At 45.5% G+C, this 26,767-nt stretch overlaps 1 protein-coding gene across 3 annotated transcripts in view; it reads left to right on the plus strand.

The window, feature by feature from the left end:
* LOC110495463 (interleukin-1 receptor accessory protein-like 1) overlaps nt 1–26,767 on the plus strand; it is a 413,831-nt gene that overhangs the window by 343,061 nt on the left and 44,003 nt on the right. For all 3 annotated transcript variants that reach the window (XM_036982526.1, XM_036982528.1, XM_036982527.1), the window contains exons 7-8: nt 1,071–1,203; nt 20,111–20,256. In XM_036982526.1, the coding sequence (XP_036838421.1) occupies nt 1,071–1,203; nt 20,111–20,256 (279 nt within the window). The remainder of the gene's footprint in view (nt 1–1,070; nt 1,204–20,110; nt 20,257–26,767) is intronic.

Here is a 26,767-nt window from a genome sequence, read left to right on the forward strand (position 1 = left end):
TAGGGGAGCTTCAGATGGGATAGGAGAGCTTCAGAGTGGAAATGAGAGCTTCAGAGGGGATAGGAAAGCTTCAGAGGGGATAGGGGAGCTTCAGAGGGGATAGGAGAGCTTCAGAGGGGACATGGAAACTTCAGAGGGGATAGGAGAGCTTCAGAGGGGATAGGAGAGCTTCGGAGGGGATAGGGAAACTTCAGATGGGATAGGAGAGCTTCGGATGGGATAGGAGAGCTTCAGAGTGGATAGGAGAGCTTCAGATGGGATAGGAAAGCTTCAGAGGGGATAGGGAAGCTTCAGAGGGATACAGGAACTTCATATGGGATAGGAGAGCTTCAGAGGGGATAGGAGAGCTTCAGAGTGGATAGGATAGCTTCACAGGGGACACGGGAACTTCAGAGGGGATAGTAGAGCTTCAGAGGGGATAGGGAAACTTCAGAGTGGATAGGAGAGCTTCAGAGTGGATAGGAGAGCTTCAGAGGGATAGGGGAACTTCAGATGGGATAGGAGAGCTTCAGAGGGGACATGGGAACTTCAGAGGGGATAGGAGAGCTTCAGAGGGGATAGGAGAGCTTCAGAGGGGATAGGGAAACTTCAGAGGGGGTAGGAGAGCTTCAGAGGGGATAGGAGAGCTTCTGATGGGATAGGAGAGCTTCAGAGGGGATAGGAGAGTTTCAGAGTGGATAGGAGAACTTCAGAGGGGATAGGGGAACTTCAGAGGGTATAGGGGAACTTCAGAGGGGATAGGGGAACTTCAAAGGGGATAGGGGAACTTCAGAGGGGATAGGGGAACTTCAAAGGGGATAGGAGAGATTCAGATGGGATAGGGGAGCTTCACGGGTGACTATGAGGAGGATGTAGGTGTTGGAAGGTGCAGGAGAGTCTGGAGGTGTGCATTAGAACCTAGACAATAGGAGACACCATCTAATTAGAATCGCCCATATTATCCATGGTACTGGAAAGACCTACGTTAGTGGGCTCCACCTCACCCAGACATTTTCCCTTGCTTTACCCACAACCATATTACTTCCTTACCACGACAACCATGCCTTATTTCCTGTTTCCTGTCTCCACAGCAAGTCAAGTCAACCTGACGTGCCGAGCGTTCTTCGGCTTCGCCGGGGAAGTCAGTCCGCTCATCTACTGGATGAAGGGAGAGAAGTTCATCGAAGACCTGGACGTGGAGAGGTTCAGAGAGAGTGACATCAAGTAAGACACACACACACATCAAGTAACACCCTGTCACACACACACACACACACGTCAAGTAAGACCCTGTTACATACACACACACACATTGCTTGAGGTCATATGGGATATACATACGTTCCTGCATGAACTGTAAAAAGTCAAAGCCACAGTTTTGACCAACACACTTGTGATGCTGTGGTATGTTGTAATGCTATTACCAGGATGTGGTATGTTGTGGTGATATTACCAGGCTGTGGTATGTTGTAATGTTATTACCAGGCTGTGGAATGTTGTAATGATATTACCAGGCTGTGGTATGTTGTAGTGGTATGTTGTAGTGATATTACCAGGCTGTGGTATGTTGTAGTGATATTACCAGACTGTGGTATGTTGTAATGCTATTACCAGGCTGTGGTATGTTGTAATGCTATTACCAGGCTGTGGTATGTTGTAATGCTATTACCAGGCTGTGGTATGTTGTAATGCTATTACCAGGCTGTGGTATGTTGTAATGCTATTACCAGGCTGTGGTATGTTGTAATGATATTACCAGGCTGTGTGGTATGTTGTAATGATATTACCAGACTGTGGTATGTTGTAATGCTATTACCAGGCTGTGGTATGTTGTAATGCTATTACCAGGCTGTGGTATGTTGTAATGCTATTACCAGGCTGTGGTATGTTGTAGTTGTATTTCCAGGCTGTGTGGTATGTTGTGGTGATATTACCAGGCTGTGGTATGTTGTAATGTTATTACCAGGCTGTGGAATGTTGTAATGATATTACCAGGCTGTGGTATGTTGTAGTGGTATGTTGTAGTGATATTACCAGGCTGTGGTATGTTGTAGTGATATTACCAGACTGTGGTATGTTGTAATGCTATTACCAGGCTGTGGTATGTTGTAATGCTATTACCAGGCTGTGGTATGTTGTAGTGATATTACCAGACTGTGGTATGTTGTAATGCTATTACCAGGCTGTGGTATGTTGTAATGCTATTACCAGGCTGTGGTATGTTGTAATGCTATTACCAGGCTGTGGTATGTTGTAATGCTATTACCAGGCTGTGGTATGTTGTAATGATATTACCAGGCTGTGTGGTATGTTGTAATGATATTACCAGGCTGTGGTATGTTGTAATGCTATTACCAGGCTGTGGTATGTTGTAATGCTATTACCAGGCTGTGGTATGTTGTAATGCTATTACCAGGCTGTGGTATGTTGTAATGCTATTACCATGCTGTGGTATGTTGTAATGCTATTACCAGGCTGTGGTATGTTGTAGTTGTATTTCCAGGCTGTGGTATGTTGTAGTTGTATTTCCAGGCTGTGGTATGTTGTAGTTGTATTTCCAGGCTGTGGTATGTTGTACTGGTATGTTGTAATGTTATTACCAGGCTGTGGTATGTTGTAGTGATATTACCAGGATGTGGTATGTTGTAGTGGTATTACCAGGCTGTGCTATGTTGTAGTGGTATTACCAGGCTGTGGTATGTTGTAGTGATATTACCAGGCTGTGGTATGTTGTAATGTTATTACCAGGCTGTGGTATGTTGTAGTGATATTACCAGGATATGGTATGTTGTAATGATATTAACAGGCTGTGTGATTCCTAGTGATTCCTATGCACACGTGCGGAGTGCGATCTAAGATTACCAGTCCAGGATAATAGATAGGATTTGAGATAGCCTGGAGCCGTTCTCCTCCTGTAACGTACTGGGTGTAGTGGGTGAGAAGTCAGGCGCAGGAAACAGAGAGTTCAGGGTAGTGCTATCTTTAATGCACAAAACGGAGAACATACGCCAACCCCACGAAACACAGGGCGCACAACAAAACAAATGCCCCAAACACGGGGACTTAAACTGTCCAGCAAAAACCACGAAATGGGGAAACACGTAACCCACAGACGTGCACACAAGTTACACAAAACAATCCTGCACAAAGAGCAGGCGGTCCTACTGGTAAATAAAGCCTGACTAACCAGCCTAAAACACAAACAGGTGAAACCAATAAACAGAAAGGGGAAAAAGGATCAGTGGCAGCTAGTAGGCCGGGGACGACGACCGCCGAGCGCCACCCGAACAGGGAGGGGAGCCACCTTAGGTAGGAGTCATGACACCTCCCGTGTTTGCATGCATATACAGAGATAAATGCATATACATTTATCCTCATACAAGAGAGTCAGGGACACACAGCGCAATAACAACCATTTAAAGGCCATTTTACCACAAATACCTCACCGCACTCTGACAGCTCTACTAGAAAAATGTCACCTTTCCGTCACCAGCCATAGCTATTTCTTCAATAACATCAATGAATGTTTAATGGCGTTAGTCAATAATTCAGGCGAATTATCATGCATTCTTTATTATTGCACGGCATGTGTGTGTTCTCTGAAAGTGATCAGGCTTGCTTGCTTTGCTTATCACGTTACTGGTCTTGAATGCTAAAGTTATACTGAGTGGGCGTGAGCTGAGGAGCTGGAGAGGAGAGCAAGGGAACTCTGGGAGTTCTCTTTTACTTTGATTTGTGGGCGTCTAGTGGGAACAGCTCTGCTCTTCAGCCTTGGAGAAACATATACACATACACACAGACACGAATACACACACACAGACACGCATAAATACATACACACACTCAAATACACACACACACACACGCACAGACACACATATACAAACACACAGACACACATAAATACATACACACACTCAAATACACACACACACACACACGCACAGACACACATATACAAACACACAGACACACTCACACACACACAGACACACACACGCACAGACACACATAAATACATACACACACTCAAATACACACACACACACACGCACAGACACACATAAATACATACACACACTCAAATACACACACACACTCACACACACACAGACACACATATACAAACACACAGACACACTCACACACACACAGACACACACACGCACAGACACACATAAATACATACACACACTCAAATACACACACACACACACACGCACAGACACACATAAATACATACACACACTCAAATACACACACACACTCACACACACACAGACACACATAAATACATACACACACTCAAATACACACACACACACACACACGCACAGACACACATATACAAACACACAGACACACTCACACACACACAGACACACACACACACACACACACACACACACACACACAAATACACACACACACACAGACACGCATAAATACACACACACAGACACACACACACAAATACACACACACAGACACACATACATACACACACACAGACACACACATACACACACACAGACACACACACACACAAACACACACAAATACCCACACGCATCGAACACACACACACACACACACACACACATGGGCTGAATACTCCATGGATCACTAGTACGTATACAGTACCTGTCCAGGGGACTCTCACAGACATGGAGCTGTTGATGCATCTGTCTCTTTGTCTTCACAATCCGTCCATCCGTCCGTTACTCCAACAGTCAATCCATGCCTCCGTTAATCCAACAATCCATCCATCCATTCCTATGTTAATCCAATAGTCCATGCATCCATTCCTCCATTAATCCAACAATCCATCCATCCATTCCTCTGTTAATCCTACAGTCCATCCATCCATTCCTATGTTATTAGAACAGTTCATCCATCCATTCCTCTGTTAATCCAACAGCCCATCGATTCCTCTGTTAATCCAACAGTCCATCGATTCCTCTGTTAATCCAACAGTCCATCCATTCATCTGTTAATCCAACAGTCCATCCATTCCTCTGTTATTAGAACAGTTCATCCATCCATTCCTCTGTTAATCCAACAGCCCATCGATTCCTCTGTTAATCCAACAGTCCATCGATTCCTCTGTTAATCCAACAGTCCATCGATTCCTCTGTTAATCCAACAGTCCATCCATTCATCTGTTAATCCAACAGTCCATCCATTCCTCTGTTATTAGAACAGTTCATCCATCCATTCCTCTGTTATTAGAACAGTTCATCCATCCATTCCTCTGTTAATCCAACAGTCCATCCATTCCTCTGTTATTAGAACAGTTCATCCATCCATTCCTCTGTTAATCCAACAGTCCATCCATTCCTCTGTTATTAGAACAGTTCATCCATCCATTCCTCTGTTAATTCAACAGTCCATCCATTCCTCTGTTAATTCAACAGCCCACCCATCCATTCCTCTGTTAATCCAACAGCCCATCCATCCATTTCTCTGGTAATCCAACAGCCCATCCATCCATTTCTCTGGTAATCCAACAGCCCATCCATCAATTCCTCTGTTAATCCAACAGTCCATCCATTCCTCTGTTAATCCAACAGCCCATCCATCCATTTCTCTGGTAATCCAACAACCCATCCATCCATTTCTCTGGTAATCCAACAGCCCGTCCATCCATTCCTCTGTTAATCCAACAGTCCATCCATTCATCTGTTAATCCAACAGTCCATCCATTCCTCTGTTAATCCAACAGTCCATCCATTCATCTGTTAATACAACAGCCCACCCATCCATTCCTCTGTTAATCCAACAGCCCATCCATCCATTTCTCTGGTAATCCAACAGTCAATCCATCCATTCATCTGTTAATCCAATAGTCCATCCATCCGTTCCTCTGTTAATCTAACAGTCCATCCATTCCTCCGTTAATCCAACAGCCCATCCATCCATTTCTCTGGTAATCCAACAGTCAATCCATCCATTCCTCTGTTAATCCAACAGTCCATCCATTCCTCTGTTAATCTAACAGTCCATCCATTCAATTCATCCATCTTCAGCGTCTTGCTGTGCTTTTATTCAAGCCAATTCACTTCAACATGATTTATTGGTCCGCAAGGGGCAATTATAGCAGGACTGACCATGGCATGGCAGACATAGCATTACCATAACAACAACAGAGAACAGGAAACGCTGAAAACACATAATAACACTTATTGCTCCAGTGAATAAGAGTTCCAAGGAAAAACAGTAGTCCACAATACTCCATACTTGCTAACTTGCGTCCCTATAGATTTTTCCTATTGGTCATTGATGTTTAAAACACATTCTGATATGTCCGGAGACCTCCCTCTGTAGAACAGTAGCTACATCAGGAACACCTTCCGTAACTACCCTCACAATGTACTCAAACCTCCACAGGAATCAATTCATCATTATATAAACGTCTCAGAGAAAACTCCATGCGAATGATGCGTTTGATCCAGGTTTTACTCCTAAATAACAATGCATTTCATCCAGAATTTGCTTCTCCAACCTCTTTTGTGTCCCCCTTGTACGGCATCCATATTAGGAAGTCCCTGGTACCAAATGGCACACCATTCCCTAGATCAGGGTTGGGCAAAGTTAGGGGGCTCTGGTCAAAAGTAATGAACTATGTAGGGAACAGGGTGCCATTTGGGACGAAGCCTCTCAGCTGTCAGACCCCTTCCCTACCTATATTCCATTGGACACATATCTCCATGCTCGGCAGATGTGAGCTAATGTAAAGGTTAAGTGGAACATGGAGGGGGAAAAGCAGGGAAGAGAGGAGATGAGACAGTGAAAGGAATGACATTTGGAAACGTCTCTGTAAACTAGCAGGTTCAGAGTACCTGAAGCAGATCTCTCACTCCAAACCTGGTGATGACTTCATACCAATTAGGCTTGGAATAAATCAATGAAAAAGAGAGGTAGAGAGAGAACGAGAGGGAGGGAGGGAGGGAGAGGGGGAGAGGGGGAGAGAGACTGGGAGACCAGAGAGAGAAACTGAGAGACCAGAGAGAGAGAGAGACTGAGAGACCAGAGAGAGAGCGAGAGACCAGAGAGAGAAACTGAGAGACCAGTGAGAGAGAGAGACCAGAGAGAGAGCGAGAGACCGAGAGGCCGGAGAGAGAGACTGGGAGACCAGAGAGAGAAACTGAGAGACCAGAGAGAGAGAGAGACTGAGAGACCAGAGAGAGAGCGAGAGACCAGAGAGAAACTGAGAGACCAGTGAGAGAGAGAGACCAGAGAGAGAGCGAGAGACCGAGAGGCCGGAGAGAGAGACTGGGAGACCAGAGAGAGAAACTGAGAGACCAGAGAGAGAGAGAGACTGAGAGACCAGAGAGAGAGCGAGAGACCAGAGAGAGAAACTGAGAGACCAGTGAGAGAGAGAGACCAGAGAGAGAGCGAGAGACCGAGAGGCCGGAGAGAGAGACTGGGAGACCAGAGAGAGAAACTGAGAGACCAGAGAGAGAGAGAGACTGAGAGACCAGAGAGAGAGCGAGAGACCAGAGAGAAACTGAGAGACCAGTGAGAGAGAGAGACCAGAGAGAGAGCGAGAGACCGAGAGGCCGGAGAGAGAAACTGAGAGACCAGAGAGAGTGCGAGCGACTGAGAGACCAGGGAGAGAGTGACTGAGAGACCAGAGAGATAGAGACTGAGAGACCAGAGAGAGAGCGAGAGACCGAGAGGCCGGAGAGAGAAACTGAGAGACCAGAGAGAGTGCGAGCGACTGAAAGACCAGAGAGAGAGTGACTGAGAGACCAGAGAGAGTGACTGAGAGACCAGAGAGAGAGACAGAGAGACTGAGAGTCCAGAGAGAGAGAGACTGAGAGACCAGAGAGAGAGAGAGAGAGCGACTGAGAGACCAGAGAGAGAGAGCGAGAGACCGAGAGGCCGGAGAGAGAAACTGAGAGACCAGAGAGAGTGCGAGCGACTGAGAGACCAGAGAGAGAGTGACTGAGAGACCAGAGAGAGAGAGAGAGAGACTGAGAGTCCAGAGAGAGAATGACTGAGAGACCAGAGAGATAGAGAGAGAGAGACTGAGAGTCCAGAGAGAGAGAGACTGAGAGACCAGAGAGAGAGAGAGCGACTGAGAGACCAGAGAGAGAGAGAGAGAGACTGAGAGTCCAGAGAGAGAGAGAGAGCGAAACCAGAGAGAGAGCGAGACACTGATTTTCTGCTGGGAGCACAATATCAAGTGAGCCCCGTGTGGTCTCGCTAAAATGATCCATAGCCACTCAAAAGACTGTTTGCTACTGTTCCTGATGTGCTTCTCAAACCTCTGAAACAAGCCTTTCTCAAATCCCAGTCTGTGGAGGAATGCTCTCCAGTCTGCAGCATATTTATCTTGAATATGATTTTTTTGTGCGTGGTCTGTGGCATATTTGACACAAATAAATACGTGCAGTGGGACTACTTGTGCAATGCGCTGAACTATGTAGGCAGCAGTAAACAAATTGTGTTGCCATGACTAATTATAGCTATACCAAACACACACACACACACACACACACACACACACACACACACACACACACACACACACACACACACACACACACACACACACACACAAGCTAGCCCTGCTGCTCAGCCCGCACCCCCACCCTCTCTCTCTCTCTCTCTCTCTCTCTCTCTCTCTCTCTCTCTCTCTCTCTCTCTCTCTCTCCCTCTCTCTCTCTCTCTCTCTCTCTCTCTCTCTCTCTCTGAATTTGTTTCAAATAACAGCTGCCCGCCAAACCCAGTCTGTGTGTTATGTCAGACTTGCCTCAGCCGATATGCTATGAAGCCATCGTAAATAAGCAGACATTTAGAAGCAAAGCTTCCACATCTCAAGGATAAAACAGACCATTATTTATTTATTTCAAACCAAACAAACAAAAATGCTGCACAATAATTTCACAGACAACTTCGTACTTCCTCTCTCATAACATTTCCCAGTGCCAGGCTCCTTTCACTATAGTTGAAAAGCTTGTCATGCCCTCAGTCGTGGATGCTTGCCCAGAGGTTTGATCTGCTGCTACAAAGATCAGTGAAATCCCACGTTCCAATGACACTGTCACGCTTAGAATCCAGGATCTGGCCGATGATATAGAATCACATGGAGGTTTTAGACAGAGCCTGCACATCAAATTGGTTTGTAATCCAATTAGATGAGACGGCTGACATTTCAAATGCCACTTCTTGTATATATTAGCTACATATGTAAAGAATGTCTTTCTTGTAGAGAGTTTCCTCAGAATAAAACTACAGGAGAAATATTCTGTGTTCTGAACGAGTACATCACGGGACATGGATTACGATGGGACCATTGTATCGGGATCTGTAGGCCTACGGACCAGTCTACTGCTCAACCAAAACCATGCAGGTGACATTTTCTAAGCAAACAATAATATTGCCGATTTCAAGAAAAAGCTGGGCACCTGGAGAGACAAAGTGGATAGAGGCATTTTCTCCCATCTATTCTCAACTTTAGAAGTTTGCTATAGGCCTACAACACAAACAGGTATGGGAACACCAGGCTGATGCTTGCTGCAACAAAATTGAAATATCGCAGCAGACTGGCTGTTGAAAACACCTTCACAACTCCCGGGTGTCCCTGGCACAAACAAGTTTGAGAAAGGCTGGCCTATAATATAGGCTATACTAAGAGCATGTTCGGAGAAACACATGTGTCACGGATCCCTCTGGAACTTTCATTGCACACACCTGGCCCCCATTCCCACTGATTGTATTTGCATATATTTGCCCTTTGTTCACCATGGTGCTGTTGATTATTGTTACAATGTCTGTTGGTGCTGTGAGGACCAGTGCTGTGTGTTTTGGGCTTCCGGGCAATTGTGGATTGCGCAGATGATTACGGGTCTAGTCCCGTGTGTTAATCATTGTGCGTGTGTGTTTTTTATTCGAGGTACTCCTCGCTCTTTTGTTTGGGTTTCAACTCTGTGTTTTATGTACTTGTTTGTTTGGTCTTCGTCCCCGTGCCTTTACACGCCACGGCGTAATTTTGGGTATAATAAAAAAAACTATTACGCATTCCTGCGCCTGTCTCCTGAATCTCTTCATACCAACGTGACAGCAGGGAAAAGTTATATTTCTAAGAAAATGTACTTTCTTCCCAAGTTTTTTTCTGCTGGGATGCTGTATATACAAGGCTACACTGCATTACACACTGCATTGGATAGGCGTTCCCAATGACTGTGCTGTGTACGGTGGCACTTCAGGAGGCCAGTCAATTTGTCCCAAAAAAATACAATCTGTGCAAGCGGACTAGGCCTACTGATGTCCTGTTCAGCTTGAGAGGGAGAGCGGGAAGATGAAGAGCTTACTATTGCTATAATTAATTAGAATGGAAACAAAAGGTTTCGTTGCCCGTAATGAAGCTATTTATCAGAGTTATTGATCTAAAAAAAAGCCAAATTCGAGTAATTTACATAAACTACTGTTCAAAAGTTTGGGGACACTTAGAAATGTCCTTGTTTTTGAAAGAAAAGCACATTTTTTTGTCCATTAAAATAACATCAAATTGATCAGAAATACAGTGTAGACATTGTTAATGTTGTAAATGACTATTGTAGCTGGAAATGGCTGATTTTTTATGGAATATCTACATAGGCGTACAGAGGCCCATTATCAGCAACCATCACTCCTGTGTTCCAATGGCACGTTGTGTTAGCTAATCCAAGTTTATCATTTTAAAAGGCTTTCTAATTTATCATTAGAAAACCCTTTTGCAATTATGGTAGCACAGCTGAAAATTGTTGTTCTGATTAAAGAAGCAATAAAACTGTCCTTCTTTAGACTAGTTGAGTATCTGGAGCAACAGCATTTGTGGGTTTGATTACAGGTTCAAAATGGCCAGAAACAAAGTCCTTTCTTCTGAAACTCGTCAGTCTATTCTTGTTCTGAGAAATTAAGGTTATTCCATGCGAGAAATTGCCAAGAAACTGAAGATCACGTACAATGCTGTGAACTACTCCCTTCACAGAAAAGTGCAAACTGGCTCTAACCAGAATAGAAAGAGGAGGGGGAGGCCCCGGTGCACCGTAAGCTAGTGATGCGGATGGCCGTAAGCTAGTGATGCTGATGGCCGTAAGCTAGTGATGAGGATGGCCGTAAGCTAGTGATGCGGATGGCCGTAAGCTAGTGATGTGGATGGCCGTAAGGTAGTGATGCTGATGGCCGTAAGCTAGTGATGCGTATGGCCGTAAACTAGTGATGCGGATGGCCGTAAGCTAGTGATGCTGAGGGCCGTAAGCTAGTGATGCTGATGGCCGTAAGCTAGTGATGAGGATGGCCGTAAGCTAGTGATGTGGATGGCCGTAAGCTAGTGATGCATATGGCCATAAGCTAGTGATGAGGATGGCCGTAAACTAGTGATGCGGATGGCCGTAAGCTAGTGATGAGGATGGCCGTAAGCTAGTGATGTGGATGGCCGTAAGCTAGTGATGCGGATGGCCGTAAGCTAGTGATGAGGATGGCCGTAAGCTAGTGATGAGAATGGCCGTAAACTAGTGATGCTGATGGCCGTAAGCTAGTGATGCTGATGGCCGTAAGCTAGTTATGCGTATGGCCGTAAACTAGGGATGCGGATGGCCGTAAGCTAGTGATGCTGATGGCCGTAAGCTAGTGATGCGGATGGCCGTAAGCTAGTGATGAGGATGGCCGTAAGCTAGTGATGAGGATGGCCGTAAGCTAGTGATGAGGATGGCCGTAAGCTAGTGATGAGGATGGCCGTAAGCTAGTGATGTGGATGGCCGTAAGCTAGTGATGCGGATGGCCGTAAACTAGTGATGTGGATGGCCGTAAACTGGTGATGCGGATGGCCGTAAGCTAGTGATGCGTATGGCCGTAAACTAGTGATGCGGATGGCCATAAGCTAGTGATGCGTATGGCCGTAAACTAGTGATGCGGATGGCCGTAAGCTGGTGATGCGGATGGCCGTAAGCTAGTGATGCGGATGGCCATAAGCTAGTGATGCGTATGGCCGTAAACTAGTGATGCGGATGGCCGTAAGCTGGTGATGCGGATGGCCGTAAGGTAGTGATGCGTATGTCCGTAAGCTAGTGATGCGGATGGCCGTAAGCTAGTGATGCGGATGGCCGTAAACTGGTGATGCGGATGGCCGTAAGGTAGTGATGCGGATGGCCATAAGCTAGTGATGCGGATGGCCGTAAGCTAGTGATGCGGATGGCCGTAAACTAGTGATGCGGATGGCCGTAAACTAGTGATGCGGATGGCCATAAGCTAGTGATGCGTATGGCCTTAAACTAGTGATGCGGATGGCCGTAAGGTAGTGATGCGGATGGACGTAAACTAGTGATGCGAATGGCCATAAACTGGTGATGCGGATGGCCGGAAGGTAGTGATGCGGATGGACGTAAACTAGTGATGCGGATGGCCGTAAGGTAGTGATGCGGATGGCCATAAGCTAGTGATGCGGATGGCCATAAGCTAGTGATGCGTATGGCCGTAAACTAGTGATGCGGATGGCCATAAACTGGTGATGCGGATGGCCGTAAGGTAGTGATGCGGATGGACGTAAACTAGTGATGCGGATGGCCGTAAGGTAGTGATGCGAATGGCCGTAAGCTAGTGATGCGGATGGCCGTAAACTAGTGATGCGGATGGCCGTAAACTAGTGATGCGGATGGCCGTAAGCTGGTGATGCGGATGGCCGTAAACTAGGGATGCGGATGGCCATAAACTAGTGATGCGGATGGCCATAAGCTGGTGATGCGGATGGCCGTAAGCTAGTGATGCGCTTGTCAGCTGTTTGTTCACCCCCACCCACCTGCAATTGATGATAACCCATCCGCAATCGCCTGACTATTTGTGATAAAGTGAACATCTGAGGCCCACACCCAACTCTAACCCGCAAATATCTAAAATGCGCTGTACAGTTGTCTTTTTTCTCTTGAAAATGTATTGAGCAATTACGCTTCTCGTGAGCATTTAGAAAGGCTTGCGCCTATTGAACAGCAGCCTAGCATTTTACTGAAACAAAACAAAATATGAAATGGACATCTTGTAGGCTGTGTGGGCTAATATCCTATACTGGTATATGAATTAATATAATAACATAATTCCCAAACCTTAACCCTAACCTTAACCATTCAGAGTTCATGCCTAAACGTAACCTTAAACACTTCGGAATTTGATGTTTGGAACAGTTCAAAATTTCACATTTCAGAAACATGGATGAACGTCTAATTCTGATTTGAGACTGTGAGAGCTTGTTGGATTTTCTCCAGGTATCTCTCAATATAAATACATTAGTCCTTTGCTGGAGCTCTGCCAGAGTGCTAGGGATGTGGCTTGGGTTATGATGTGGGTTAGGGTTATGATGTGGGTTAGGGTTATGATGTGGGTTAGGGTTATGATGTGGGTTAGGGGTATGATGTGGGTTAGGGTTATGATGTGGGTTAGGGTTATGGTGCGGGTTAGGGTTATGATGTGGGTTAGGGTTATGATGTGGGTTAGGGGTATGATGTGGGTTAGGGTTATGATGTGGGTTGAGGTTATGGTGCTGGTTAGGGTTATGATGTGGGTTAGGGGTATGATGTGGGTTAGGGTTATGATGTGGCTTAGGGTTATGATGTGGGTTAGGGTTTTGATGTGGGTTAGGGTTATGATGTGGGTTAGGGTTATGGTGCGGGTTAGGGTTATGATACGGGTTATGGTGCGGGTTAGAGTTATGATGTGGGTTAGGATTATGATGTGGGTTAGGATTATGATGTGGGTTAGGGTTATGATGTGGGTTGAGGTTATGATGCGGGTTAGAGTTATGATGTGGGTTAGGGTTATGATGTGGGTTAGGGTTATGATGGGGGTTAGGGTTATGATGTGGGTTGAGGTTATGATGCGGGTTAGAGTTATGATGTGGGTTAGGGTTATGATGTGGGTTGAGGTTATGATGCGGGTTAGAGTTATGATGTGGGTTAGGGTTATGATGGGGGTTAGGGTTTTGATGTGGGTTGAGGTTATGATGCGGGTTAGGGTTATGATACGGGCTATGGTGCGGGTTAGGGTTATGGTGCGGGTTAGAGTTCTGATGTGGGTTAGGATTATGATGTGGGTTAGGGTTAGGATCCGGGTTAGGGTTATGATGTGAGTTAGGGTTATGATCCGGGTTAGGGTTATGATGTGAGTTAGGGTTATGATCCGGGTTAGGGTTATGGTGCGGGTTAGGGTTATGGTGCGGGTTAGGGTTATGATCCGGGTTAGGGTTATGGTGCGGGTTAGGGTTATGGTGCAGGTTAGGGTTATGGTGCTGGTTAGGGTTATGATCCGAGTTAGGGTTATGGTGCGGGTTTAAGGTTATGATGCGGGTTAGGGTTATGGTGTTTGTTAGGGTTATGATGCTGGTTTGAGTTATGATGTGGGTTAGGGTTATGATGTGGGTTAGGGTTATGATGTGGGTTAGGGTTATGATGTGGGTTAGGGTTATGATGTGGGCATGTGTACTAGATGTCTCCATATTCATCGTTCCCACTTGAAATCCACAATTTCATCTGCTATTGGCTTTGAAATGGAAATTAATCTATAAGAGTGTTCTCTGTAGAGAATCCGGTAATACGAGAGATGGGGCATTTGGCACAATGTTTCACGACAAAGATATTTTACATACACATTACATTAAAGATAATTAAAGATTGCTTCCTAGTCTTCAAGAGATGTGGTCTCGATCTACAGTGAGTCTGAAGAGCCCTTGCACACATGGAAGGAGACCCTGTGGGAAAGCAACCAAGTGATGTAACTCCCCTAATCTTGGATGACATTGTCATAACCTCTCTCTCACCTTCAAACTTTAATACAGTATTGTATCAGAGTCTCAGGAGGAATTCAGAGGATTCTTGTCAAACACACACACACACACACACACACACACACACACACTGAGATGGCTCTCTATCGTAATCATCTCTATACTACGCTGACATGTGAAGGAGCATTAAATGAGGAGGGGCTGTCCCTAGGGACCTGTCAATCACAGGGATTGGAGAGCTCTCACGGTTGATCCAACCAACCCTCCTCCTCCTTCACTCACATGCTGCTGCCTCTCCTCTCTCTCCTCTCCTCTCCTCTCCTCTCCTCTCCTCTCCTCTCCTCTCCTCTCCTCTCCTCTCCTCTCCTCTCCTCTCCCCTCTCTCTCTCTCTCTCTCTCTCTCTCTCTCTCTCTCTCTCTCTCTCTCTCTCCTCCTCTCCTCTCATCTCATCTCCTCTCCTCTCCTCTCCTCTCCTCTCCTCTCTCCTCTATCCCCCATTATGCCTCTCATTAAGGCTTGATGTATATACACTGGCACATCAGTGGGGGATTTGTCAGACCTTCTCAGCCTCATCAAACATCTAGTGTGTGTGTGTGTGTTGGGGGCCTACAATGTTTCCGCTCTCCTCTCTGGTGTTGTGTGATCACACTGGCTTCTCACTGCAGAGAACATCAAGGACCCCCACACCCTTTCATCTAGCCTCCTTCTTCAGCTTCACACACACACACACACACACACACACACACACAGTTACACACACACACACAGATACAGACAGACAGACAGACAGACAGACATGATGATTCCCAATGCTTTTCTACAGAAACAGATCTGACCCATGATGATTCCCAATGCTTTTCTACGGAGACAGATCTGACCCATGATGATTCCCAATGCTTTTCTACGGAGACAGATCTGACCCATGATGATTCCCAATGCTTTTCTACGGAGACAGATCTGACCCATGATGATTCCCAATGCTTTTGCACGGAGACAGATCTGACCCATGATGATTTCCAATGCTTTTCTACAGCCATTAAATCCATGTAGCGACACACATGGCCATGCAGGCCTCTTTAAAAAGCCATCAGTGGAGATCCATCCTTCAGCCTCACGGTCCCCTGCCGCTGCCTGGCTGACCAAACTATGGAGAGGGGTGGAGAGGAATGGAGAGGGATGGAGGAGGATGGAGAGGGATAGAGAGGGATATAGAGGGATGGAGGAGGATAAGAGGGCTGGAAAGGGATGGAGGAGGATAAGAGGGCTGGAGAGGGATGGAGGAGGATAAGAGGGATGGAGAGGGATGGAGGAGGATAAGAGGGCTGAGAGGGATGGAGGAGGATAAGAGGGCTGAGAGGGATAGGGGAAGATAAGAAGGCTGGAGAGGGATGGAGGAGGATAAGAGGGATGGAGGAGGATAAGAGGGCTGGAGAGGGATGGAGGAGGATAAGAGGGCTGGAGAGGGATGGAGGAGGATAAGAGGGCTGGAGAGGGATGGAGGGGGATAAGAGGGCTGGAGAGGGATGGAGGAGGATAAGAGGGCTGGAGAGGGATGGAGGAGGATAAGAGGGCTGGAGAGGGATGGAGGAGGATAAGAGGGCTGAGAGGGATGGAGGAGGATAAGAGGGCTGGAGAGGGATGGATGAGGATAAGAGGGATGGAGGAGGATAAGAGGGCTGAGAGGGATAGGGGAGGATAAGAGGGCTGAGAGGGATGGAGGAGGATAAGAGGGCTGGAGATGGATGGAGGAGGATAACAGAGATGGAGGAGGATAAGAGGGCTGGAGAGGGATGGAGGAGGATAAGAGGGCTGGAGAGGGATGGATGAGGATAAGAGGGATGGAGGAGGATAAGAGGGCTGAGAGGGATAGGGGAGGATAAGAGGGCTGAGAGGGATGGAGGAGGATAAGAGGGCTGGAGAGGGATGGATGAGGATAAGAGGGATGGAGGAGGATAAGAGGGCTGGAGAGGGATGGAGGAGGATAAGAGGGCTGGAGAGGGATGGAGGAGGATGATGTCGTCTGTAGTTGCGTTCCTTTCTTTGTTTGCTGAAATCCATACCTTTTCAATAAACATGAATCAAATACCACCAACAACTGTTTACTTGTTGAGATTCAATTGGCACATGTGCATTTGTGCTGAATTGCCATCTTAGAACAATAGCAATGAGCAAACAGTCTGTGGTTATATTTGATTAACGTTTATTGAAATAGTATGGATTCCAGCAAACAGAAAGGAATGCAACTACAGAGGACAAACATAGGTACAAGGTGGCCGTTTAATAATTAAAATGTTTTGAAGTGTTGATCTTGGGAGAATCAATGTAGTCGGAGCTAGATTCCACAAAGCCTGGTCTGGGCTCCATGCCGTTGGGGAAGTTCATCAGAAACTTCCTTCATCATGGAGAGGGATTTAGTCGTCTATCACTCCCCATCATCAAATGATTCTGTTCTCTTGTTTGTGAATTACCGTACAGTGATTCCACTTGATCAAATGATTACAGATGCTTCAACTCTCTCAAGAGAGGACTGAAGTCATTTAACCTCTAGGCTGCCAATATCCAGTCTGAAGAGGAACGAGATCATTAGAACAGTAGGGATGGAGGAGTGCATTATAAGAGATATCACCGTCTCTGTACCACATATCAATTGGAGACCAGACCACTCCATGATGTATGTCATTTTATCCTCTCATCTAAAGGTATACCAGAAGGACTGCTCTGTATTACCTCTCACACATTTTCAATACAATTCAATTCAAATGTATTTATATAGCCCTTCGTACATCAGCTGATATCTCAAAGTGCTGTACAGAAACCCAGCCTAAAACCCCAAAAGGCAAGCAATGCAGGTGTAGAAGCACGGTGGCTAGGAAAAACTCCCTAGAAAGGCCAAAACCTAGGAAGAAACCTAGAGAGGAACCAGGCTATGTGGGATGGCCTCTTCTGGCTGTGCCGGGTGGAGATTATAACAGAACATGGCCAAGATGTTCAAATGTTCATAAATGACCAGCATGGTCCAATAATAATAAGGCAGAACAGTTGAAACTGGAGCAGCAGCACGGCCAGGTGGACTGGGGACAGCAAGGAGTCATCATGTCAGGTGGTCCTGAGGCATGGTCCTAGGGCTCAGGTCCTCCGAGAGAGAGAAAGAGAGAGAGAAAGAGAGAATTAGAGACACTTAAATTCACACAGGACACCGAATAGGACAGGAGAGGTACTCCAGATATAACAAACTGACCCTAGCCCCCCGACACATAAACTACTGCAGCATAAATACTGGAGGCTGAGACACACATAACACCTCTGGGTTATATGACGGGCTGAAACGGGTGACATCTCCACGTCAGTCTCTGGATCTAGTCTACTATATAGTCTGTTGAACGTCTCCACGTCAGCCTCTGTATCTCGTCTACTATATAGTCTGTTGAACGTCTCCACGTCAGTCTCTGTATCTAGTCTACTATATATAGTCTGTTGAACGTCTCCACGTCAGCCTCTGTATCTCGTCTACTATATAGTCTGTTGAACGTCTCCACGTCAGTCTCTGTATCTAGTCTACTATATAGTATGTTGAACGTCTCCACGTCAGTCTCTGTATCTAGTCTACTATATATAGTCTGTTGAACGTCTCCACGTCAGCCTCTGTATCTCGTCTACTATATAGTCTGTTGAACGTCTCCACGTCAGTCTCTGTATCTAGTCTACTATATAGTATGTTGAACGTCTCCACGTCAGTCTCTGTATCTAGTCTACTATATATAGTCTGTTGAACGTCTCCACGTCAGCCTCTGTATCTAGTCTACTATAGTCTGTTGAACGTCTCCACGTCAGTCTCTGTATCTAGTCTACTATATAGTCTGTTGAACGTCTCCACGTCAGTCTCTGTATCTAGTCTACTATATATAGTATGTTGAACGTCTCCATGTCAGCCTCTGTATCTAGTCTACTATATAGTCTGTTGAACATCATTGTCCCTTCTCTGTCTCCCTAACAAACCCCTCCCGCCTTCCTCCTCCCTACTCCCACCTCCTCTCCACTTCCTCCAACACCTTCTGCCATTTCCTCCTCCCACCTCCTCTCCCCTCCTCTACCTCCTCTCCACTTCCTCCCCCTCCTTCCACCAACCTCCTCCCCCTTCTCACCTCCTCCTCCCCCTTCCTCCACCTCTTCCTCTCCCCCTCCTGACACCTCTTCCTCTCCCCTCCTCCACCTCCTCTCCACTTCCTCCCACTCCTCCCACCAACCTCCTCCCACCAACCTCCTCACCTCCTCCTCTCCCCTTCCTCCACCTCTCCACCACACCCTCCTCCACCTTCTCCTCCCCTACTCCAACAGGTCTTGCCACCTTATCTCCTTCATGGATCCTTCATGGAGCCTCAGTTAGAAGCAGTTGGGTGTTGGAAAGCTAAGAGCATTACCACAACTGTAAATACTAGATTCCCCATGTCAGTCTGCCTTCCACTTCCACCATCTGTACTGCACGGTGTAATTGACCTGATGTACTTCCCCATCCTTCTCTGACATGCTGAAGAGGAGAAATGGGATTGATTGTTCTGAACCACATTCAAGTGTCCCCAAGGGAGAGGAGAACAACAGCAAGTGACATTCGTACAGTTGTCTTTTCGCATTATTAGGCTCAGTGTCATAAAAGAGACAGAATGGCGGCCGATGTCTGTAAACGCTAAAGAATAGAGATCATTATTTTTCCATTTGTTCCGCCTGCTCTGTGTGTGCCTAGCAGGAGAGATTCCTTTACTTTTTAACTCAAATTGTTTTTCTCTCCCGTTCCTCTGTTTCCATAGCAGCATGCCGCTATAAGAAGATACTTTTTCAACCTCATTATTTATCTAGTTATCTTACAACACTGTGCGAGCTGAAACAATGCTGTTGACTTTCAATGAAATGACTGTAAAGTCTGTAATAATTATGACTGACCACTTCAAGTTTTTAATGTATGCTGTCTTTGTGGTATTACGGTCATCCATGGTTTGTAAAGTGTACCATCACTTGTGGTGATGCTTTTACTGCTATTCTGTCCACAATCTGTATCAAGGCCAATTCATGTCAAGTCACGTCTCCAGTGTAATTAGCATCCTCGCTAATCTGCCCCCCAAGCCAGCCCTCCTGGGTAATCAAGTCACAATGAGGGGGATAATGCTTGGTAATTGTCAATCAATCACAGACAGAATCATCACAGAGACTTTCTCTTCTCTGTTCTCCCTCCTCTCTTCTCCCTTCTCTGTTCTCCTCTCCCCTCTTCTCTCTTCTCCTCTCCTCTTCTCCCTTCTCCCCTCTTCTCTACATTCTCCTCTCCTCTCTGCTTCTCTCCTCTCTTATTCGCTTCTCCTCTTCTATTTTCTTCTCTGCAGGCTTATCCGGGAGCACCTGGGAGAGCAGGAGGTCTCGATCACCCTGACCATTGACTCGGTGGAAGAGGCTGATCTGGGGAACTACTCTTGCTTCGTGGAGAATGGCAACGGCAGACGTCAGGCCAACATCCAGCTCACAAAGAGAGGTAGGACACACAGACACACACACACACACACGACAGCAGTGTACAGAGAGTTGGTTTGGAGAAGATATTGCCAAAGAAAGCTGAGTTTCACTTAAAACCATAATTTTCTGAATGTTATTCTGTTTGTTTCACTTTTTAGATACCTGCTTAATCAACGTCAAACATTGAAATGTGTTTTCAGGGCTAGAGACCGACAGATAGACAGCTGTTATCTTGTTGCCAATTCAGAGAAGCAGCAGAGGGACCGTGATCATCTCTGTCTGTTTTTCTAGACACGTTGCATCCTTTCAAATCTTGGTGGTCAGAGCCCATTGGCTGACTAACATCTACCAGAGCAGGTTCTGGACTCGATGCATCTCCATCCATCACCGTGGTGACAGCATTAGCTTCATTCCAGAGCACGGCCCAATCTCACAACACCACAACAAAGCTATCTACCAGACAGGGCCTGGTCCCCGAACACCACAACAAAGCTATCTACCAGACAGGGCCTGGTCCCCCAACAACACATATTATCTACCAGACAGGGCCTGATCCCCCAACACCACAACAAAGCTATCTACCAGACAAAGCCTGGTCCCTCAACACCACAACACAAGCTATCTACCAGACAGGGCCTGGTCCCCCAACACCACAACAAATCTATCTACCAGACAGGGCCTGATCCCCCAACACCACAACACAAGCCATCCACCAGACAGGGCCTGGTCCCCCAACACCACAACACAAGCCATCCACCAGACAGGGCCTGGTCCCCCAACACCACAACACAAGCCATCCACCAGACAGCCAACATGATAAAGGGTTATGTGACAAGTGTCGTGTCTTTGGCACCATTAAAGTGAAGACTTATTTTATCAAATCAATTCTCTGTAATTATTATTACGTGATTAAATTAATCATGTAAATGTAATTAACTAGGAAGTCGGGGCACCAAGGAAAATCTTCCGATTACAAAGTTATAATTTTCCTAATATAACTACAGATATTTTAATATCTGATCAATAAGTCTTCTAATTAATGAATTATTCATTCTCAGTCTCATTCTAAATGTCGTAAATTGTTGGTTTGCATGAACCCAGCCTTCACGATGAATCATCCATACATCAATTATCTTAATAATTGATTTACTAACTAACAAAATAATCACAGAAATGCATCAACAAACAAACAAAGCAGATATGGTTACAAGGAAATGATAGGGGATGTGCCCTAGTGGGCTAAACCGGTATGGCGGTTTGGTAGACAAAGGGACTGAGAAGGGCGTGAAAGACAAAAGACACTACACAGTTGATTATTATAATAATTGAAATGCCAATCCTTTGAACATGAATGCTCACTCATTCGGGAATAATTGCAATCAATATACAGTGCCTTGCGAAAGTATTCGGCCCCCTTGAACTTTGCGACCTTTTGCCACATTTCAGGCTTCAAACATAAAGATATAAAACTGTATTTTTTTGTGAAGAATCAATAACAAGTGGGACACAATCATGAAGTGGAACGACATTTATTGGATATTTAAAACTTTTTTAACAAATCAAAAACTGAAAAATTGGGCGTGCAAAATTATTCAGCCCCCTTAAGTTAATACTTTGTAGCGCCACCTTTTGCTGCAATAACAGCTGTAAGTCGCTTGGGGTATGTCTCTATCAGTTTTGCACATCGAGAGACTGAAATGTTTTCCCATTCCTCCTTGCAAAACAGCTCGAGCTCAGTGAGGTTGGATGGAGAGCATTTGTGAACAGCAGTTTTCAGTTCTTTCCACATATTCTCGATTGGATTCAGGTCTGGACTTTGACTTGGCCATTCTAACACCTGGATATGTTTATTTTTGAACCATTCCATTGTAGATGTTGCTTTATGTTTTGGATCATTGTCTTGTTGGAAGACAAATCTCCGTCCCAGTCTCAGGTCTTTTGCAGACTCCATCAGGTTTTCTTCCAGAATGGTCTTGTATTTGGCTCCATCCATCTTCCCATCAATTTTAACCATATTCCCTGTCCCTGCTGAAGAAAAGCAGGCCCAAACCATGATGCTGCCACCACCATGTTTGACAGTGGGGATGGTGTGTTCAGCTGTGTTGCTTTTACGCCAAACATAACGTTTTGCATTGTTGCCAAAAAGTTCAATTTTGGTTTCATCTGACCAGAGCACCTTCTTCCACATGTTTGGTGTGTCTCCCAGGTGGCTTGTGGCAAACTTTAAACGACACTTTTTATGGATATCTTTAAGAAATGGCTTTCTTCTTGCCACTCTTCCATAAAGGCCAGATTTGTGCAATATACAACTGATTGTTGTCCTATGGACAGAGTCTCCCACCTCAGCTGTAGATCTCTGCAGTTCATCCAGAGTGATCATGGGCCTCTTGGCTGCATCTCTGATCAGTCTTCTCCTTGTATGAGCTGAAAGTTTAGAGGGACGACCAGGTCTTGGTAGATTTGCAGTGGTCTGATACTCCTTCCATTTCAATATTATCGCTTGCACAGTGCTCCTTGGGATGTTTAAAGCTTGGGAAATCTTTTTGTATCCAAATCCGGCTTTAAACTTCTTCACAACAGTATCTCGGACCTGCCTGGTGTGTTCCTTGTTCTTCATGATGATTATTGGATATTTAAAACTTTTTTAACAAATCAAAAACTGAAAAATTGGGCGTGCAAAATTATTCAGCCCCCTTAAGTTAATACTTTGTAGCGCCACCTTTTGCTGCAATAACAGCTGTAAGTCGCTTGGGGTATGTCTCTATCAGTTTTGCACATCGAGAGACTGAAATGTTTTCCCATTCCTCCTTGCAAAACAGCTCGAGCTCAGTGAGGTTGGATGGAGAGCATTTGTGAACAGCAGTTTTCAGTTCTTTCCACATATTCTCGATTGGATTCAGGTCTGGACTTTGACTTGGCCATTCTAACACCTGGATATGTTTATTTTTGAACCATTCCATTGTAGATGTTGCTTTATGTTTTGGATCATTGTCTTGTTGGAAGACAAATCTCCGTCCCAGTCTCAGGTCTTTTGCAGACTCCATCAGGTTTTCTTCCAGAATGGTCTTGTATTTGGCTCCATCCATCTTCCCATCAATTTTAACCATATTCCCTGTCCCTGCTGAAGAAAAGCAGGCCCAAACCATGATGCTGCCACCACCATGTTTGACAGTGGGGATGGTGTGTTCAGCTGTGTTGCTTTTACGCCAAACATAACGTTTTGCATTGTTGCCAAAAAGTTCAATTTTGGTTTCATCTGACCAGAGCACCTTCTTCCACATGTTTGGTGTGTCTCCCAGGTGGCTTGTGGCAAACTTTAAACGACACTTTTTATGGATATCTTTAAGAAATGGCTTTCTTCTTGCCACTCTTCCATAAAGGCCAGATTTGTGCAATATACAACTGATTGTTGTCCTATGGACAGAGTCTCCCACCTCAGCTGTAGATCTCTGCAGTTCATCCAGAGTGATCATGGGCCTCTTGGCTGCATCTCTGATCAGTCTTCCTCTTGTATGAGCTGAAAGTTTAGAGGGACGACCAGGTCTTGGTAGATTTGCAGTGGTCTGATACTCCTTCCATTTCAATATTATCGCTTGCACAGTGCTCCTTGGGATGTTTAAAGCTTGGGAAATCTTTTTGTATCCAAATCCGGCTTTAAACTTCTTCACAACAGTATCTCGGACCTGCCTGGTGTGTTCCTTGTTCTTCATGATGCTCTCTGCACTTTTAACGGACCTCTGAGACTATCACAGTGCAGGTGCATTTATACGGAGACTTGATTACACACAGGTGGATTGTATTTATCATCATTAGTCATTTAGGTCAACATTGGATCATTCAGAGATCCTCACTGAACTTCTGGAGAGAGTTTGCTGCACTGAAAGTAAAGGGGCTGTAAACGCCCAATTTTTCAGTTTTTGATATGTTAAAAAAGTTTGAAATATCCAATAAATGTCGTTCCACTTCATGATTGTGTCCCACTTGTTGTTGATTCTTCACAAAAAAATACAGTTTTATGTCTTTATGTTTGAAGCCTGAAATGTGGCAAAAGGTCGCAAAGTTCAAGGGGGCCGAATACTTTCGCAAGGCACTGTATATATTTACGCTCAGAGTGTCGTCGGGATTTCTGTTGGAATCGTCCTTTTCTGTTGGAAAGTTCATCCGAGATTCTCTCTGCATCCCTGGAGTCTTTGGTTAGAATGGTTACTTCAAATCAAATCAAAAATCAAATCAAATGTATTTGTCACATACACATGGTTAGCAGATGTTAATGCGAGTGTAGCGAAATGCTTGTGCTTCTAGTTCCGACAATGCAGTAATAACCAACGAGTAATCTAACTAACAATTCCAAAACTACTACCTTATACACACAAGTGTAAAGGGATAAAGAATATGTACATAAAGATATATGAATGAGTGATGGTACAGAGCGGCATAGGCAAGATGCAGTAGATGGTATAGAGTACAGTATATACATATGAAATAAGTCATGTACGGTATGTAAACATAAAGTGGCATAGTTTAATGTGGCTAGTGATACATGTATTACATAAAGATGCAGTAGATGATATAGAGTACAGTATATACGTATACATATGAGATGAGTAATGTAGGGTATGTAAACATTATATTAAGTGGCGTTTAAAGTGGCTAGTGATATATTTTACATCAATTCCCATCAATTCCCATTATTAAAGTGGCTGGAGTTGAGTCAGTGTGTTGGCAGCAGCCACTCAATGTTAGTGGTGGCTGTTTAACAGTCTGATGGCCTTGAGATAGAAGCTGTTTTTCAGAGTAACATTCAGAAATGTTCTTATAGAATAGATGTTTCAGCGGTTGTCGGTCTTTGCATTTCAGGTCGACATAACTTCTAGCTGCAGACTAGAAATTAGTATCGAAGAGTTGCTCTTATTCTGTCGAATCGATAGTCTCCGAGTTTAACCACATGGTATGGTTTAAGAATTCAGCAACCATTACAACCTTAGCTTATCCTGTGGTTTTTGTGGTCTCTACTCAAACCTTAGCCCCCTCGATGCTCGAGGTACACATGGTCTGAAGTGGGCTTCTCCAGGTGTGGGTTTTATTCGGCACAGTAAAAAGGCTGACTCATGATGCCAGATCGATGTCTGTGCTCATGGGGGCGTGCCAATGAGCTTAGTGAAACTTTAAAGGGAATTGGATTCTCTTTCATTAGCAGTTTAAAATCACATTACATACATTCACAAATAGTTTCATCTTTACTCATTAATTTTATACAATAATTAGATGCAAATCTCATAACGGAGACTCTTATATAAACAGAGTTATGGTAATGTGGCTGGCTGTATTGTCTCTCAATGAGGTCACAAACATTAAACAAAACGGACCGGTCGTAGCTGGATTCTCCACCGACCGGTTACACATTCTCCAAAACATGGATATTGTTCAGTTCTTATGTTCTGTGCGATAGAATAAGTTCCTTTGTTCTACTGTGAACCTTTCTCTCTCTATACTGCATGAGGGAGAGAGTCTCCTCCAGGAATTTACAACCTGAGATAACAGAGCCTGGGTATAGGGGGAAGAGAGAGGTGGTGAGAGAGAGAGACAGTTGGTGCTTGCTATATCCAAAAAGGGCCACGTCATGACACAAGCCATCCACCAGACAGCAAACATGGTATAGGGTGATGTCACAAGCCGTCCACTAGACAGCCAACATGATAAAGGGTGACGTCACAAGCCGTCCACCAGACAGCCAACATGATAAAGTGTGATGTCACAAGCCGTCCACTAGACAGCCAACATGATAAAGGGTGATGTCACCAGAACCAAACAACCGTCTAGCTCTGCTTCATAACCCCTGGTCCAGACACAACCTTCAACAACGTACCACCTCCCCACCCCCTCATCCTCATCCTCTACCTCCTCTTCCTCTTCCTCCCCATCCCCTCATCCTCTACCTTCTCTTCCTCTTCCTCCCCACCCCTCATCCTCTACCTCCTCTTCCTCTTCCTCCCCACCCCTCATCCTCTATCTCCTCTTCCCCTTCCTCCTCCTCCCCACCCCCTCATCCTCTATCTCCTCTTCCTCTTCCTCCCCACCCCCTCATCCTCTATCTCCTCTTCCTCTTCATCCCCACCCCCTCATCCTCTACCTCCTCTTCCCTCTTCCTCTAATTCCCCACCCCCTCATCCTCTACCTCCTCTTCCTCTTCCTCTCCACCCCCTCATCCTCTACCTCCTCTTCCCTCTTCCTCCCCACCCCCTCATCATCTACCTCCTCTTCCCTCTTCCTCCCCACCCCTTCATCCTCTACCTCCTCTTCCCTCTTCCTCCCCCCCCCTCATCCTCTATCTCATCTTCCTCTTCCTCCCCACCCCTCATCTTCTACCTCCTCTTCCCTCTTCCTCCCCACCCCTCATCCTCTACCTCCTCTTCCCTCTTCCCTCATCCTCTTCCTCCCCACCCCCTCATTCTCTACCTCCTCTTCCCTCTTCCTCCCCACCCCCTCATCCTGTTCCTCCTCTTCCCTCTTCCTCCCCACCCCCTCATCCT

The sequence above is a fragment of the Oncorhynchus mykiss genome, chromosome 7 (assembly GCF_013265735.2).
Source record: "Oncorhynchus mykiss isolate Arlee chromosome 7, USDA_OmykA_1.1, whole genome shotgun sequence".
Lineage (NCBI taxonomy): Eukaryota > Metazoa > Chordata > Actinopteri > Salmoniformes > Salmonidae > Oncorhynchus > Oncorhynchus mykiss.